At 51.6% G+C, this 16,980-nt stretch overlaps 1 protein-coding gene across 20 annotated transcripts in view; it reads right to left on the bottom strand.

Annotated features, from left to right (window-relative positions):
- Positions 1-16,980, bottom strand: part of Map4k4 (mitogen-activated protein kinase kinase kinase kinase 4) — a gene marked incomplete at its 5' end in the record, with an annotated part of 136,702 nt that overhangs the window by 23,982 nt on the left and 95,740 nt on the right. For 9 of the 20 annotated variants that reach the window (XM_013522767.1, XM_013522771.1, XM_013522774.1 and 6 more), the window contains 7 exon segments: positions 1,354-1,515; positions 2,266-2,490; positions 3,020-3,106; positions 5,830-5,991; positions 11,736-11,946; positions 13,197-13,269; positions 15,781-15,956. In XM_013522767.1, the coding sequence (XP_013378221.1) occupies positions 1,354-1,515; positions 2,266-2,490; positions 3,020-3,106; positions 5,830-5,991; positions 11,736-11,946; positions 13,197-13,269; positions 15,781-15,956 (1,096 nt within the window). 20 annotated transcript variants of the gene reach the window in all.

Below are 16,980 nucleotides of genomic sequence, written 5' to 3'. Positions count from 1 at the left end.
TAGCTCCAGGTATACGTTTTCTGTGATTTTCAGGTGAGGTTCAAATGATTTCATGAGTTAGTATATAGATATCCAATGTGTTTAAGATTTGTAGGGGGATAATATGGAAAAGTAAGTATTTCCTAAAATTGTAACGGGATTTAAGACATAGTCCCATGCGAGGTAAGTTTCCCTCACACAGTGTCCTATAGGTTGTAGCCAAAAGCAACTTACAAATGAAAGGGGGAAGGGAGGCTATCTCCAGGTACAACGTTAATTTAGTCTCGACTCACGAGACCTAGGAACTCATACGTTCTACATACAGTCAGTGGCCGTGCAGAGATTTTCTGTTTGTCTGAAGTCTAACTCCCAGAACAAAAGCTTTTGTCCCACGCACTTGGTGAACAATGCAAAGGCGCTGTGCAGCCTCTTCCGCTGGCCTCTTTTCTCTCCCCGTCTCCTGCTTTCCTCTCTCTACTCCTACTCTGGAGCTACCTGGCTGCGGACAGTCCAGCTCCTCTGGCCGAGCCCGCGTCTGCGTTCGCTGCACAGCCTCTGCCAGGGGCTGGGCCTGTCCTCCACTGCTCCTCCTCGCTGCAGAGCCCGCTGCCCAAGGGCGCTGCGGACTGCAGAACTGGTTCCGATCCTTGACTTCTGCCTCAAGAACCCAAGCCTTTGTTCCCTCCACACAACACCGTAACCAGTTCGCCCAACAGCGCAGACGACCCCACAGCAAGGCAGACTCTTAAGCGGCAACTGTTCCGGTGCCTCAGGGTTGTCTGCGACCTTGGGCCGGCGGCCCCTGCCGGGACTCCCCGGTAACCCCTGCCGCACTCAGCCTCGGACGCCCTCCCTCTGCCCTGACCCCCGGGAGCCCACGCCTAACTCCCGGATCGTGCTGTTTCAGGTCTGAACCCCCTCAGAAGTTGGTAAATGGCTCCTTTATTTAGACAAATCCAAAACTCCTGGTTCTTTTGGGCTCACTGGAACATCTGGCCTGGGCCAGGGATCAAACGTGGAGCTGCAGGTTTACAATGCCGGGCAGAGCTTCTGCTTCTCCTCTGCATGTCTGCAACAGTAACCCTCTAAAGACTCAGCTACAAAAATGTTATTTTAGGAGGAGGCGCTTCCCATCTGGGCTGCGGAAGGTAAACGTTAGCAGGACTCACAGACCAAATATTCTTTTTTTTTTTTGGTACTGGGAATCAAGCTCAGGACCTTGCACTTGAGCAGACATTCCTAGTGAGCTCAACAGACCCTCCCTTCCCTGTAACTGAGCATGTCCTGCCTGCCTCCAGCTGGCCCTGAGTCTCCTTCCTCCGGTAACACCCGATCTACGGTGGTCGGTCCCCCACAGCCAGGGGGCTGCGCTACCTGCGGCTCCGCTGGTCTCTGCAGGGCGGGGTGCACAGACTCGGAGTTGCCATTGGAAAAGGACTCTGAGCGGGAAGGCACCGGCGGCTCCAGTGCTCTGCCTGCGAGCTTAGCCTGGGCGTCGGGGGAGCTGTGGTTAGTTCTCCTAAGTCTATCTTCCACCTGCGGCGGAGAGTGAGAACACAGGCTGGGTTAGCAGGGAAAGCAAGCACGGAGGCCCCAGCAGGCCCGAAAGTGGAAGGGCTCCAGAAAGCTTCCCGCGTCCTTCTGCTACCAAGAGAGGCAGCCAGGGAAAGGGCAGAGAAAGCAGGGCTAGGATTCGATCCAGGAAAAGAAAAGGCTTCTCAAAGCAAAGTTAAGCCACGTGGTCCTGACAACCTCCTCTACGCGCTGAGTCTGGGGACTGTACACAGTGAAACTAGAAAAAAGCAACCTACTACAACCGACTAAATCAACAGATGGAAAGACAACATCAGGAACCCCAAACAGGCTTCACCCCCCCATAGTAAGGGGACGGCAGGCAGTGGGACAGGCGCTCCCTCCCTGCTCCTGGCCACGCAAGCGTGGCAGGAGTGCGCCACCTACAGGCCAGGACAACACAAGCCCCGCGGCCCTGCAACCTCAACAGGCACTTGGCCACATCTCACAAGAAAGGGGACCAAACCCACGTGTCATCTTTCTACTAGCTTTGGACAATTAGTGCACCGGACCACACCACTCACATCTCACGTTCCCTCTCATTTACATGTACAGAATGACTCCGACACAGTCTCCTGAGATCTGCCCGCAAGGCACTCCCTGGGGTCTTTGTGGGACACGCACTCACTAGACAGGAGAGCTGGGGCAAGCCCGCCACTAGCTGGAGAGGTTGCCACCCTGACATGGCCGGGCCAGGCATGGGGAGGCAGATACCTCGCGGGCTCTGTCTGCAGGATCGTAGTGCGGCTTGGGCTCGGGAGCGTGATAGCCCGCTTTGCTCCGCTCTTGCTGCGGCGGGGGCTGTGGCTGCGGTGGGTGCTGCGGGTGCGGCCTCCGGTGGTCATGCTGTAGAGACAGGAGATATGCTTGTTCTTGTTGCAACTGCCTCTGGAGCCTCTCTGCCTGCCGGTGCTCCTCCATCTCCCGCCATCGGCACTCCTTGGAGAGGGAGAGAACACTGAATCTATGGGCCAGGGACAGCGCACCCTGCTCGGATTCACGCTTGGCTTTCTGTTAAACACAATGCATTTCCACCCCGCTTTATAACAAAGTGAAACAGCCGGGATTCTAAGTAGCATTATTACCTGTGGAAAAATCTCACAGTGCTTGCTAACTAAGACACCAGGGGACAGAGTGAGAGAGAACTGAATTCAGGTGGGTTTCAGTCCAACCCTACTGCACGAGCCCTGACACTGCAGCCCTTGGCATTCTAGCGCGCTCACCAAGCTCTGTTCTAAGCTCGCCTACCTACCAGACAAGAGCAGTCAGCTCGCTGGCAGGATGTAAAGGGTGAACAAGAGCCACCCTGCACTCTGCCCGAGCTGTATGACCAGAGAGGGTGTCTCAGTCTGAGCCTGAGCCGCACAGCAAAACCAGTCTGGCGATCACCAGAGCGGGCCAACTCAGGGGAGGGACGGCGAGCCCAAGCCCTACGCACACTGGGGACTGGGACAGAGGCGGGCGTTACCAGTAACATGGCCTGCTCCTGGAGCAGCTGCTGCTGAAGGATTTCCAAGTGCCGCTGCTCCTCTTCTAGCTGTCGCCTGATATACTCCTGTCACACAGAAATTACCCAGCGATCAATTTATCCCAAAGGAAAGCATCAGACCCACCGGCATGGAGCACTGCAAGCCACGGCCCCATCATGCTCAGCGTAACTCACTCAGCAGCGAGTACCTCATGTACAAACCAGCTGCTGTTCACGACGCCTGGAGAGCTTCAAACTGGCCAGACCCAAAAGCTACTGCCTCTGACGCGTTTCTGCTGCGCCACCACAGCCAGACACAGGCAGGGTTTTAAAGGAGGAGCGCTGCTCATAGGGGCGGCAGACTCCAGAGAGGCTTCCATTAAAGTACCACAGGGCTCGGACTAGTGGATAACTACTTACTAGTCATTATGTCTAATGGCTCACCCAGTTTTGAAACTTTAAACCAAAACCCATTTAATGTTTTCTAAAAAACCTACAAACATGATCTGTGCTTTCTCCGATGATTCAGAGGTACCTGGAATGACGACACCCTGAAAGCCAAGGTCTACAGCACAGACTCGGGCAACTCCTTACAGATAAACACGCCCGGGTTCTTGGTGATGAGCTCTCATGTGCTTCCTTGTATGTGTGTGCGTGTGTGTGTTGTGTGAATGCATGGAGCACAAGCATGTTTTTTCCAATGGGAAGAATGATCAACGCATTAACAATGAAAACAAGCAAGCACAGCCAGAATATGGCACACACAGAGGTAAAGACCTTGCCTCAAAGTTGCATGCATATCACCCAGAAGGGAGACCAGGAGGCCCGACCCCAGCTCACTGAGCACCAGCTCAGTGACCCACTGCAAACTCTCAACCTCCCATCTCCTGAGTCTCCACACTTGAGAAACAACTGACACAGATCTCCCAGCTCTCCAAGTGTGTGAGGATCAAACAGGACACATCTACGAGGTAACTAAACAGCAAGTGGGAAAGCAGTATGAAATAATTTTAAAGAGCAAGAAACATTTTATAGTAAAAGAGTCTTCTTTTATGACAAGGAAAAAAGTTAACTTCTTGCCCCAGAAGGGGAACAGACCAAAGGCATGCAGAGAAATTTACCCTGAAATTCAGGTTGTGTTTTTATAGTATCTACTGCTGTCCATCCCCTTGTTTCAGATGCACCTTAAAATACAAATGGCCCCAGACACAGGCCACACAGGAGTTTAATCAACAATTCTGGTTAGGAGAATGCTGGACCACAGAAATCACGATGTATAAACATCCTTAGAAATCCTTACCTTGCAAAGAAACTCAAGCCAACAAAAGCCAGTCTGCAGGGAAGCTTATCCACAAAGCCACTCCCAGAGGCTCTGAGCTGAATTCCAAGTCCCTTTCCCTATGCCTGGCCCATCAGGACCCTGCTATGCCCCATAACTGCCTCTGCAAGGGCTGTGCACCCTTACTCAACTACACAGAGAGAAAGAGCCTGACTCACAGCTCATTCTCCTTTAAACAAAATGGAACAAAATCCCAACGCGAAAGACCAAGTTGTACTCATTCGTTTTCAGCCTTTAACTCACAGGGACAGCTGCAAAAATCACATCCTCTCCAAACTGCAAAGGTCCTGACACACAATGAACACGCTACACAGCACATACACAGTTACACAGGTGGAGACGTGTTCTACAGCACTGTCTACACCGGAATTACTGCTTTGCAAGGACAAAGGAGAGTGGAGTAAAACTCATTTTAGAGGCTTTTGTTCAAGGGGCCCAGAAAACTTACTGTTCACAAAACCTAACTGCCACTTGGAGCAAAAGTACTAGCAAAAACCCTCCTGTTACAATCAGATGGTAAGATCTACCCCTAGGTGATCTCGTAAAGACTGGTCCAGTAACGTCTCACTGCAGCTGCCAGGTATGAGCACAACCAGAATGTTAAAGGAAACACACACACCCCAGTTAACCAGCCCATAACATCAGCAAGGTCACTGATGAAGAGTGGCACGAGGTCCCCAGGAAGGCGCTGGTGAGCATGCACACCCACGCAAGGCGCACGGCCAGCACCACGCAGCAGCCGCGCGGAAGTCACCATCATGGTGTGTAAGCGTTAGCATGAATCACAGCTAGTACCGAAACTGGGCCTCATTCAGACTGCTTTCTCCTCTGTTTGAAGGTCAATACAGAGGTCAATCCAAACACAAGGAAGGCAGCGAAGCTGGGCACTGTGCATCCTTTGTTTACATCGGTGGTTTAGGAAACAACACATTTCTAAGTAGACATGCACTTGCTATTAATAAAATGCCATGAATAGCACTAAAACATGCTCTTTTCTGGCTGATTCAGAAAGTGTTAGCAGTTTTTAAATGCCTGTGTGCGTGTGTGTGCACGTGTGTGTGTGCAAACACGTTACAATACTCGCTTAGCCACTGGATGTTCCTTGTGCTTCTCGTTAGGAAACCCTTGCAGGTGTCTTTCACCTCCCGCTCACACAGTGCTCACCGCCCTCTGGACACCTGAGGTTTCACAGCATTCAGCCGGGGCTGGAGAACACATTCAGAGCTCCTCCAGGTGATGCAACCTGGACAGCACTCAGCTGATTTTCAGAGTTCTCTGAAGTGTAACGGCTTACAGATCCCTTTTTTCTCAACTCACTGGTGTGCCTCTGACATGTTTCAGCATCTTAAACACCTGAGGTTCTGGAGGTCTGCTCTGGGGTATGCCCGCACGTGTGCGCGCCTGCCCCAACCCCCAGCCGTAGGGAGTCTAACTCCCCAGTGGGCAGCGGGAACGGCCTCTGCTCGCTCACCTGCTCCCTCTCCACACGTCTCTTCTCTTCCTCCGCCCGCCTCCTCTCCTCTTCCTCCTTGCGCCTCCTCTCCAGCTCCTCCAGCCGCCGTTTCTCCTCCTGCTCTCTCCTCCGCTGCTCCCGTTCCTGCTGCCTCCTGACCTCGCGCTCTCGCCTTTGCTGCTGCAGAGGTAAACACACACAACCATCAGAGCTCCTAGGCAGGGCTCCCGGGCAAGCTGGGAGGTTCTAGGTGGGGCCTGGAGCAGTCCCCTTCCCCATGAAGCCTCATCAAAGGGGCTGGGCCTCCAGGAGCCCTGACAGGTTTCATTTCACTCTGCACCCACCGCTCACTGTACTATGACAATCAGGGGACAGGGAATTCTTTACTCTTTCATGTCAGAGTTATGACAGACATCTACATTGGAAGAAAAAAGTGGAAAAGAAAAAAGCAAAGCAGACATAAGGCAAAGAGAGAAATACAAAGGCTAAAGGAGAGAAAGGAGGATGTCTCCAAGTGTCACAGATTCAAACAGTACCCCGAGCACATCCTGCTAGACACCTCCCACTATGCTAAGTATCTGACACTTCCAAAGTTCCATTTACTGTAACGACCCTGGGGGGCTAGCACATGCCTCCAATCTACGGATGATAACACAGGTTCTGTAGAGCTAAATGACTGGACCGGTGTTGCAGCCAGCTGAGCAAGGAGGCCACTCTGCTCGCCACATGGCACCCCGCATCCCATCAGCAGCCACAGAGGCTGCAACAGAGTCCCCAGTTCCTGTCATCGCCGGTCACAGTGCAGAGCAGTCACTGGAGGGACAGCTTGTCTCCCTCAGCCACAGAGGACTCGCCCTTCACGAGCTCACCCGGGGCGGGGTCTAACAGCGATTAGCCACTCCCACAATGTGAACCTGTTGCGCTCTCCTCCAGAAAGGAGGCAGAACTCTGGAAGGAGGAGAACACTCTGTGCACTGTGCACAACTGTCACCGTCACATGCTGCCGCTGAGCACAGGGAGTGTGGCTGGCACAAATGAAACACTTCCTTTTTCATGTCAGTTCAGCCAAGTCAAGGAAGTGATCGCCGCACTGGACGGCAGCTGTCCTGAAGGACATGTAGCTGTCAGGTGTCTGTGACACAGCGCTGATAATATCACATAAACTACAGGTGACAGAAACATGGTTTGAGAGGAGCTCAGGATGAGACACACACCCTTATGATGGGCATACGAAACAGGCGGCATTAGAGCTTGACTAAGCTTTCGCATCCTCACCCAACCTCTAGGCTCACCTTCAGTTTAAACGGAAACTCTTACAGAGTGCTCCCCGAGAAATAAACGCAAGGTGCTCCACACGGAGTAACGGGGCAGAGGCACCGGCAGGTGCCCTGGCCTCTCACCAGAAGCCAGCATCGTTCTGATCCGTCCTGTGCTGAGGCAGCGTTTGGTCGCACTACCTCGCCTGTGACAGCTTTTGCTCTTTGTCCCACTGTCTGTGCCGGAAGCACAAGCTCAGCCACTGGCCGTGGGTGGAGGTGGGCCACAGAAAGAACAAACTCACGCTCTAGTGTGCAGAACTGCAACTTTAGGGGCAAAGCATCCTCATTAGGTCCTGACACCTACACTGCCCCCAACCAATGCACGTCCTGCCTATGGCTTGAGAACCTGCATTTACAGCTTTTCAAACAAAATGTCTTAGGAAGAGACACATTAGACTAGGGTCTGTGTCAAACCCAAATTCAGGGAAAACAGACGGCAGCTCTCCATGTGCCAAGTTCTCAGCAGCGGAGCTTCCCTGCTGGGTGCCTTTCTGTGCCAGACCTGACCCAAGCTCGGTGCCAGAGGGCCAGGGATGTGGGCACAGACCAGGGAGGATCGAACACCCTCCTTCCAGGGCACGGGTGTGGTCTGCTGCTCCAGCTGAGCCCATCTTCCAAGGCCCATCCAGGTAACGCATTCCCCGAAGGGGCTAGGGGGTCGGCACCCTCGTGCATCACCTCTCCAGGCCCGCCTCTGCATGCAGTCTTGGGGGACACGGCACCCTGTCGCTGTCACCCCAGGATGGAGGTGGAGAGCAGGCACGACAGGGTCTGACTCTCCTCCCCTTCTCTGCCTGTCCACACCACCCCACTCCCACAAGCCTTGCTTTAACCCCACCTCTATCTGCCCACCATTTCTGGCACTTCCAGGGTTTACAGTTAAAAACAATCTAATTTCACACACTATTTAACTTCCACAAGTCACGCCTGCTTTCCCAGTCATCACTGCTGCTCACACCGCTTTCACCCCTTCAGTCACTACAGTGGGACTTCGCAGAGAAAAGTTTCCATTACAGTGTTCCTCAGAGTCAACACAATTCTTACTTAAAATAACTAAGAGTTATTCTAAGTTTAATTAAAAATACACTAGCAAAAAGGGCATCCATCACCTTAAAAGCAGACAAGGCTACCTTAAAAAAAATCTCAAGCATCAACTGAAAGCTTCCAAAGGCTTTTCTTCTCAGTTTCATGTGAAACTTTAAGACCTAAAGTTCCCTGAAAGCAACAGTTGTGTCTTGTTTATCATCTCCCCGTAGCAAATCACCTTCCCCAGAGGAATCATCACTCTTCGAGGGCGGAGGCCTCTGCACACGAAGCACGCATCCCGCACTGAGCTGAGCTCCCCTCAGCCTGTGTGCTCCTTTGGTTAAATCACATCTGCCACGCTCGGCACTTCACTCCCAAGACTAACCCTGTGGCATCTTACCCAACGCGTAGCATTTGGAGTAGTGCGGGTAGAGAACCCACTCAGGGAGCAAATCCACCCCTGACCTAACACTGCCTCCTCACGATCCCCAAGTGTGTACATGAAAGCTTGAATGGCCACTGTGACTTCACAGAGCGCCTTACACGTGGCAAGCAGGCCCTCTGTAGCTTGGCGTGCTCTCAAAGGGCCTGTGAAGTCTCTAAGGCGGCCCTGGGGTTCTAATTGGGGATGGTCATGCCAAAGTCCATTTCCAAATGGGTAGAAATTCAAACAAATGATACACAATACACACAAAAACAAATGGCTGGTTTCAGGAGTAATTAGTAGTAAGTGCCGTGGGTACACAAGGTGAATCAGAAAGAGGCCTTCTCCAAGTCTTGCAGCTAAGATAAGTCACCAGAAATACAATACTCACACTTCATGTGCACCACGGCAACGCGTGCAGTGAGCAGTCTTGACAGTACACCTACCCAGCACATCTTAACAGGGGCCTCCTGTGCAAGCTGGCCTCTTGCATTAGAACCGCAAAGAAACAGCCAAAAGTGAAGTGCACACTGCTGACAGCAATCCACGACGCCTTGATCTTACGCCTGTTATTCCAAACGGAGTTCTAAGGAATTCGCCTTCGCAGGCTTACCCCACTCAGAGCCACCACACCATACAACGCTTCTAAGCTTCTGCAAACTGAGGTCATTATTTTTCTTAAATCATTCCTTCTTTAAAATAAAACCAAACAGACTGAAAAACAACATGATTCTGTAATGTGATTTCCGAATCTCTCAAATCTTAAAGGGATTTCCTTACAACTTGAGTTCCCCCAAGAATGCCTGGTAAATACAGGCTTTTCCAGCTATGCTTCCATTACCCAAGTTGGCATTTAAAGCAATGCTTTCCTCCCACGGTTCTAAACCCTTTCTAAGTGCGTTTCAGTGACAACACAGCGAGGCCCAAGGAAAAGCGCCCCATGGAAATACGCCCGGGATGCACACTCGGTCGGCCAGTCAGTAGGGCCTGCAGCCTGCTCCTTCTGGGCGGTTTTCAGTCTGTGCTGCCCACGCACACTTCCAACCCAGGCTTGTTTCCTCATGCACACGTCCTGATGAAACCACCGCCTCTGCTCAAACATAACTCCTTCCCATCTTCAGACAAGTAACACTTGTTGAATTAAACTCTTTAAAAAACATAACTGTAAACATAACCGACCACTAGACTAGATGCCAAAAGAACATTTAAGAATTTTAAGAGGTTCTCAAGCCCAAGACAACCACTTTCTGGAAAACACCTTGGCCGCTGACTAGACAGAAGGCCAGGCCTCAGCTGCAGCGCCCTGGCCGCTGGGTGGCTGTGAGGCTGTGAGTGCCGCACGTCCTAAAGCTGGGACTCGCGCTGCTTGCTCCTGAGGTGAGATGCTGGCATGCAGAACAGAGGCCTTTTCCGCAGGCAGTGAGAAGGGAGGAGGCGGCCCCTTGCTCTGCAAAGTGCACGGCGACGCTGCTGGAAGGCCTGGGGGAAAGAAGTTCACCACCTTCCAAGATCTCAGAGTCGGGAGATACGCAACAAACACATGACACGGTTCGTTCACGGCTCATTTTTTTACTGAGAAACTTCCACGTCTTCCTAGTGGTAAAATTGACATCTATACTGAGCCGCGTCTCACAGAAAGTATGCGTTTCCTGCTTTCATTTGTTCTGAATTTCTCCCCTATCAACCCAGCCCTCCGAGCTGCGAAGGTAAGGCCCTGTGTCGTCCTGTGGGGAGAAGATACGCAAAGCCTGCTGGGCGCCCGCACGTCCCCCTCAGCGGAGAACATGGATTCTCCAAACACAGCACGACTAGTGAGACTCCAGAGTCAGACCCTGTGAGGGGAGATCGCAGAGTCAGGAAAGTACACACCCGCAGAGAGACTCGGGGCGGAGGAGGAGGAGCGCCCTGTCACAGGGCCCCGAAACTGAGAGGGGCACGGGAAGCCACCAAGTGACCAACAGCTTGGAAACCAAGTCCCTCTCCTGAGTTCAATTAAAGTAATTTAGACTTCAGAGTATATCATGGTCTTCTGAGGTTAAGACTGGACAGGGATAGATTTCGTTTGTTGTTTTTTTAAAAGAAAAGCTTAAGTTTTGGAAATGCCAAATCAAAAGTTAGATTTCTGGCCCCACCTATATTAAAAACACCATTTATGTACAGTTTTAAGAATGTGATACCAACAGCACCAGGCTTACTGAAAACAAATCTCTACAAAATTCTCTTGTTCCTACCCAATACTCTCAGTTTCGGTGAGGTCAGAATAAAGATGTATAGTCAGGCAAATAGGAAATCTACTTAAATATGTTAGCAGGTTCAAAATCACATCCAAAGTAGACCAGCTGAAGAAGCTTAGCCGACCTTCACTTGCTTTTCAGGTTTTCTCTAGAATAACATTTTTAAAATTTTTATTAAGCTCAGCCAAAGAACACATGGAGAACAGGCTCACCAAATGTGCAGTAGTTAGGGAGGAAGAAGGATAGGTATCAAGTCATGAGTCAATGAAAAAAAGATGAAATAACAATTACATATACTTCAATCTTCCTGAGAAACAAAGACATAACCACAGACAGAAGCGAAGACTGGCATGTAAACAATTTTTTGAAAAAAAGCTAAGACAAAGTTCTCTATGTGCTCTAGACATGAAAGGCATTGCCACTAGGGTTAAACCTTCCGATGCAGGTGATCTCCACCCTATGGGAATTCTCAATCTGGGCGATAAGTACAGGGTAAGCTTATCAGCAGAGTGTCCCTCAGCGAGGGACTCAGGCAGCTGTGTGCCTGGGACTGGCGGTGAGGGGCGGGCCTGCCTTCCAGTAGGAATGTGGCTGCGTACGCTCAGCATTCTCCCTTCTCCTGGCAATCCTCTCGCCTCAGCCTCCAAAGCCATGGGATTAAAGGTGTGCGCCACATGCCCGGCTTACCAGGGAAACTTTCCACCAGGCTGAGGGCCGCACCCTTTGGGATCCAGACCTACACCTTACAATGTGCCCACGAGTCCCTGTGAGACAGGCTCTCAAAGCTGTCAGGAAGAACGACTCGGCCACAGCCTCAGGAGTGTGAAGAGCCACAGCACAGGCTCTCCTCAGACGTCCTGGGAGTGGCCAGCCGCCACCGAAGAGAGGTGAGGCGTGGCCAGCAGGGACGCCCCCGCCTACCTCCTCTAGCCGCCTCCTCTGCTCCTTCTGCTGCTCGATCCGCTTCTGCCGCTCGGCCAGCAGCTGCCTCTTGTACTCCTCCTGCTCCCGGAGCTGCTGCTCCTGTAGCAGCTGCTGTCTCCGCAGCGCCTCGGAGCGCTCCTTGTTCTCCTGCTGCAGTCTCAGGAAGTCCCGGCGCAGAGTGGACTCCCCAGGCACGTTGACGATGGAGCTGTGGGGAAAGCAGGGCTTCAGGGACGCCTACACACCGCCCGGCTGCCCAAGACAGGTGGCAGCAGCAGCAGCATTCACTCCTTGTAGAGTCCAGGCTGGCCTCGAACTCACAGCAATCCTCCTGCCTCCTGCCCCAGGCTCCTGAGTGCGGGGATTACCACATGGGGCTCCTTCTAGCATTTAATAACAATGAAGGCTGAAATCACCTCTTCCCCCTCCCCGCCCACCCATCTCCCCTTAGTAAAGAGAAACATCAGCGCTTAGCTTGCCTCCCTGCTCCCCTGCACCACATGCCCACGCCTGGCCACGTGTCCTGCCCACTGCCGGGGGTCAGGGTCAGCGGCTGGGCCCGCCTGCGTGGGCCACAGGGATTAGTCACTGCACCGTAAGCCGGCCAGCAGCTCCCTAGCTCACCACTTCTCCACTTCCTCAGAATCATACAGCAGCAAACAAAGCTCTGAACTCTCATCTTTCACCAAATCACACCCCACCCAAAAACTGACTGCTCCAAAATCAGTTAAAAACCCTCTACAAGTGGGTTTAAAGTAGATTTATATATTCTGCTTGAGAAGAAAAAGATGCCACAGGACTCTCCACGCGGCACATGCTCTTCTCCCTCACCCTCATCCAGGTCTCTCCAGACCCACCCACCTTCCCTGTCCCTCCCTCAGTCACAGTGAGGGCGGCTCGGGCAGCTGCAGGCCAAACTGTCACTGCAACCCCACATCGTCTGCTCTGACTCATGTCATGTGGGGTTCGTCTAGGTCTTGCTCCTCAACCCTACTTCACTGCACCTTGGTAGGCCAGGGATGAAACAAAACACAGACCATCAACTGGGTGGGCACAGAACGCACCCTAACCTGGAAATCAAACGCTGGTAACCACCCTGGAGAAGAGTGAAACCAAACAGAGAGAACAGGCTGAGGGGTGTCACTTCTCAATGGCAGACCCACTGGCCCAAGAGTGGACCGACTGTTACCCAGTGCCGAGCTGGGCCAGCGTCCCACCTGGAGCCCCAGCACGACTGCCCATTCCAAGTGAGTGGGGAGGCAATGAGGCGTGATCCTTGCTTAGAGGGGGTGGGCATGTAACGGGACTCTGTCGAAGTACATCGAGAATGGCGACAGCAAGGCGCGCTTGTCAGTGATGTACGATCCCTTCCTAGGAGCCCAGGCCTTGTGAATCTGCCACTGGTGTGCAGCTGAACTTCTGCCCAGGGCAGGCCGCTGCCTGGGTCTGTGTCCTCACCTCGGTTCTCCTTCCTGCTCAGGCACTTCCTCCTCCTCCTCCTCACTCCCACTGTATTCATACTCCGTCTCATCTGTGAACACAAGGACACAGCACAGTCACCACTCCTGACCTGGGTCTGCATGGCCCAGCAACTCAGGAACATCCTGGGAAACAGCAACTCATCTGGAGGATGGGGGCGGGGCGATGACATGCTAAATTCCCACTGGGAAGCTGGCCGTCCCCCAGGCCAGCCAGAAGAGCCCTGACGGGGCAAGTTCTGAGGGTCTCAGAACAAGGGATGCACAAGAAAAGCGACCAGCAAGTTGGCAAGGCTATCTGCAGGCCAGAACTCCAAAGAAAGAGGCAAGTGCTCGAAGGGGCGGATGCAATCGAGAGATTTCACTTGGGTGTTCTCAGCACCCGGGGGCCCAAAGGTGCAGCAGAGAAAGGTCTGCCGGGCGGAGAGGCAGGAGGCACTAAGTGTGTGCTGGCGCCCCAACTCAAACGCTCCCACAAACTATGCAAGGCAAATCCAAGAAAATTAATGGCACGGCAGAGAAAAGAACAAGACACAAACTGCTCTTACTCAGCAGAATTTATAACATCAGTAATTCATTTCCACTCTGCAGATTTTACCCCATTTTCTCAGAAGATAAGAGGCCACTGTATTAGTCTCTTTGAAAATGTAAGATCCAACTTCAGGGAGCAGCCTCATGCCAGAGAACAATCAAAACCAGAGGTGATGAGGAGATTAAACAAAGTCTATTCACAACAAACAAAAAATTCTGCTTTTCGCCAGAAGTACGTAAGATGAAAAGTTATTTTCCTGGTTGAGAAACATCAGCCTAAGGACTTGTGGTTCCAGACAAATTCACAATATAATTTTAATGGGCACATAGATACTTGGCGTTTCTAAAGGGAATGCCAACTAAATAATCACTGGAATCTTTTAAATTAGTACTCTGTTACGTTTTAAAATTCTGTACTATAAACTATTTATAGACAAGAACCTGAGAGTATGTGGAAAGTGAATGTGAGGCACAGCTGCTGTGATGGAAGAAACAGAACGAAGCTGTTCCGCCTTTTTTACCTACAAGATGTATTCAAGGAATGAGACATGGTCCAGACCAGGTACTCAGCAGACACTGATGCACAGCCAGAGTTCCATGAGTGTTAGTTTTTGTGATGGGGAAACGAGCCACAGTGCTGCTTAAGCAGAATGGTCCATGTGACTGGCTTGGGAACTGCCTGGAGATGGGTGTGCCTGGGTGGTCACACAGGGATGCTGCTGCACTGTATCTGGTCCCTGGCCCTCCTCTCACACTCTGTCTCTGCTCTGCATCCTGGACGCCATGAACTAACTGTCTGCTCTCCCAGCACCTTCTGCCACGATGTTCCTTCCTCCTTGGAGCCAACATATCATGGGCTAAGTCCCCGGAAACCACGAGCCAAATTAAACCTCTCCTCTGGTAAGTGGATGTCAGGTATTATGTACTAGTGACAGGAGAGCTCACCAATACACCCAATTTACACAGAGTATCTTCCAAAAATAAAAGCTATCATGTTGATAAGAGTTAAGAAAAAAATACCGCTTTTAGTTCACTTTGTTATAATCATACAGTTTCATAAATATAGAAGAGGGCAAAGAACTTCAGCAACAACTTAACTATGAATACCCAAGTTCTCTGTAAGACTCAAACACACAAGAAGTCACGAACAGGCCTCTTGGATGACTCTGGCCAACTGTCTCTTGGGAGGGTTACAGATAACAAGCTCAAGGCCTCATACATGGTGGGCAAGTGAACTACTACTGAGCTACATCCCCAGCCCCTTGACCAACTCTCATACTGCTTAGGACTTGCTCTTTGTAGTTCCTTCTTTGGCCTTGAAATTTTAATGTCCAAAAAAAAGTTATGAGCAATGCTGGACCCAAATGCTGTTCTGTCAAATCACTGTAAGATCACTACAAACTAGGAGCCTAGGAGGTTGGTTAGTGAAGGCGGTGATGAACCATGAACTGCACCTTGCTGGACAGAAGGAGAAAAGTGGGCACTCCCAGCAGCAGCCACAGTGTGTGTAAAGACACGAAGCAAGGGTGCCAGGACAGACAGGAGCCTGGAGCAGCCGCTTATGCTGTGCGGTAACCGGAGAGAAGCAGTCTGGGCACACATGTGGCCCAGACCTCAGCAAACCCCCTGCTGCAGGACACAGCATCCAGAGAATTTATGTAGCAGTCTTTAGCAGCTGGGGCCCCAGTGGGAGTGCAGCAAAGAGCAAGGTCTGTGCTGGGGAGAGTGAGTGGAGAACCCAGCGACGTCTGTGCAGCCCAAGGGAAGTAGAACACAAAACCAAAGCGCAGTGACCTGCCGAGCACTGAGATGTGGCCTGAGGACAGACAGAAAAACCATGCTGGTCAAACTGGTGTCTGCTGGGGACACACTGTCCCGCTGCGGCCGGCCAGACCCTAGGCCCAATCCCAGAACCACACAGCGGAGACCAACAATCTCAGCACTGCCAGGTGAGCAGCACGGTGTCACCCTATTCTAATTGGCAAGAAACTAAAGAGCAAAGTTTTAAAGGATGAAAGTAAAAGGTTTAATACCTTTCTCTCCTCTTTTCTTTCTGGTCCGGTCTATATGATCCTTAAGCTGGATTCGAACTTGCCTTTCATTTGGCTGATCCCTTATAAAAGGATGTTTCAAAAGCTGCTCTGTGGAAGGCCGCTGCATGTAATTCTTCACCAGGCATCCTTCTATGAAACTAAAAAATTTCTTTGACCTACAGGAAGAAGGGGAAAATATCAATTTCTACCACAAAAAGCCAAGCTCCAAAGAGCTTCCGCGTTCACTGTGAACGCCCTGCAAATGCCCAGGAACAATGTAGGAACATAAAGAGGAAGGTGGGCTTCCTGGGGACCAAGATCACTAACGCAGTGCAAGATTTACACCCCAGTGACACCAACAACACACCGCAGGCAGAGGGTTGTGAGGGAAGTCAGGTTTAGAATCTTGTGTTGCTCACTCATCACTAAATCACGTGGCAGAGAAGCAAGGACACAGGGGGAGGGCTGTGTTGATGTGAGACAGACAGGGTCGCCGTCGGAACCTAGGAGGCTGACACAGACAGTGATGAGAGCATGCTCGTCAGCGATCAAAGCTGCCAGCCCGACCCACTCACCCGCTCCTGCGGTCAGGCTGTCACACTGGCTGACCCGCAGGGCTCCCTGTGCGCAGGCACATGCACGACGAGCCACCCTCAGCACTGCCTGTTCCTCTGTGCTCACGGGGAACCCAGCCCCAGCCTCGTCTCCACGTCCTCACGGGCCCTGGCTGTGAGATGGGGCTCTGCACTGTCCCTGTGGCGAGGTGGGCGCCCCAGCAGCGCTCTGCCCCACACGCCCCAGGTCAGGAGCCCTCTTCTGGGGTCGCCTGCACTTAGCAGGCCGCACACGCCACGTGCCTCTCTCCCCTACTGGCTGGAAGTAGGGCAGGGCAGGTCCAATTCATCAGAAATGTCAGCTTTTCACGTGGCATACCATAAATGATATGCAATCAACTTTTGTTGAATGAATGAGTTCTTCAGTTTTTAGAAATACAATTTAGAAAATTAATTCAACTCATTATTTCACTGCTTTTAAGAATCACTTCTCTCACCTCGTATTTCTGCCCAAGCTTACTATTTTTTTTCCAGTTTGACAAATATTTACATATATATTTATGTTAGGCTATGTAATAAATATATAGAGGATACAAAGGAGAGAACATTTAGGGATACAGGATAGCAAACTATAATTAAACTTTCA

This window comes from Chinchilla lanigera, unplaced genomic scaffold (genome assembly GCF_000276665.1).
Source record: "Chinchilla lanigera isolate Chin_1 unplaced genomic scaffold, ChiLan1.0 scaffold00069, whole genome shotgun sequence".
NCBI classification, from domain to species: Eukaryota; Metazoa; Chordata; class Mammalia; order Rodentia; family Chinchillidae; genus Chinchilla; species Chinchilla lanigera.
This window is presented reverse-complemented; position numbering and strand designations above follow the sequence as displayed.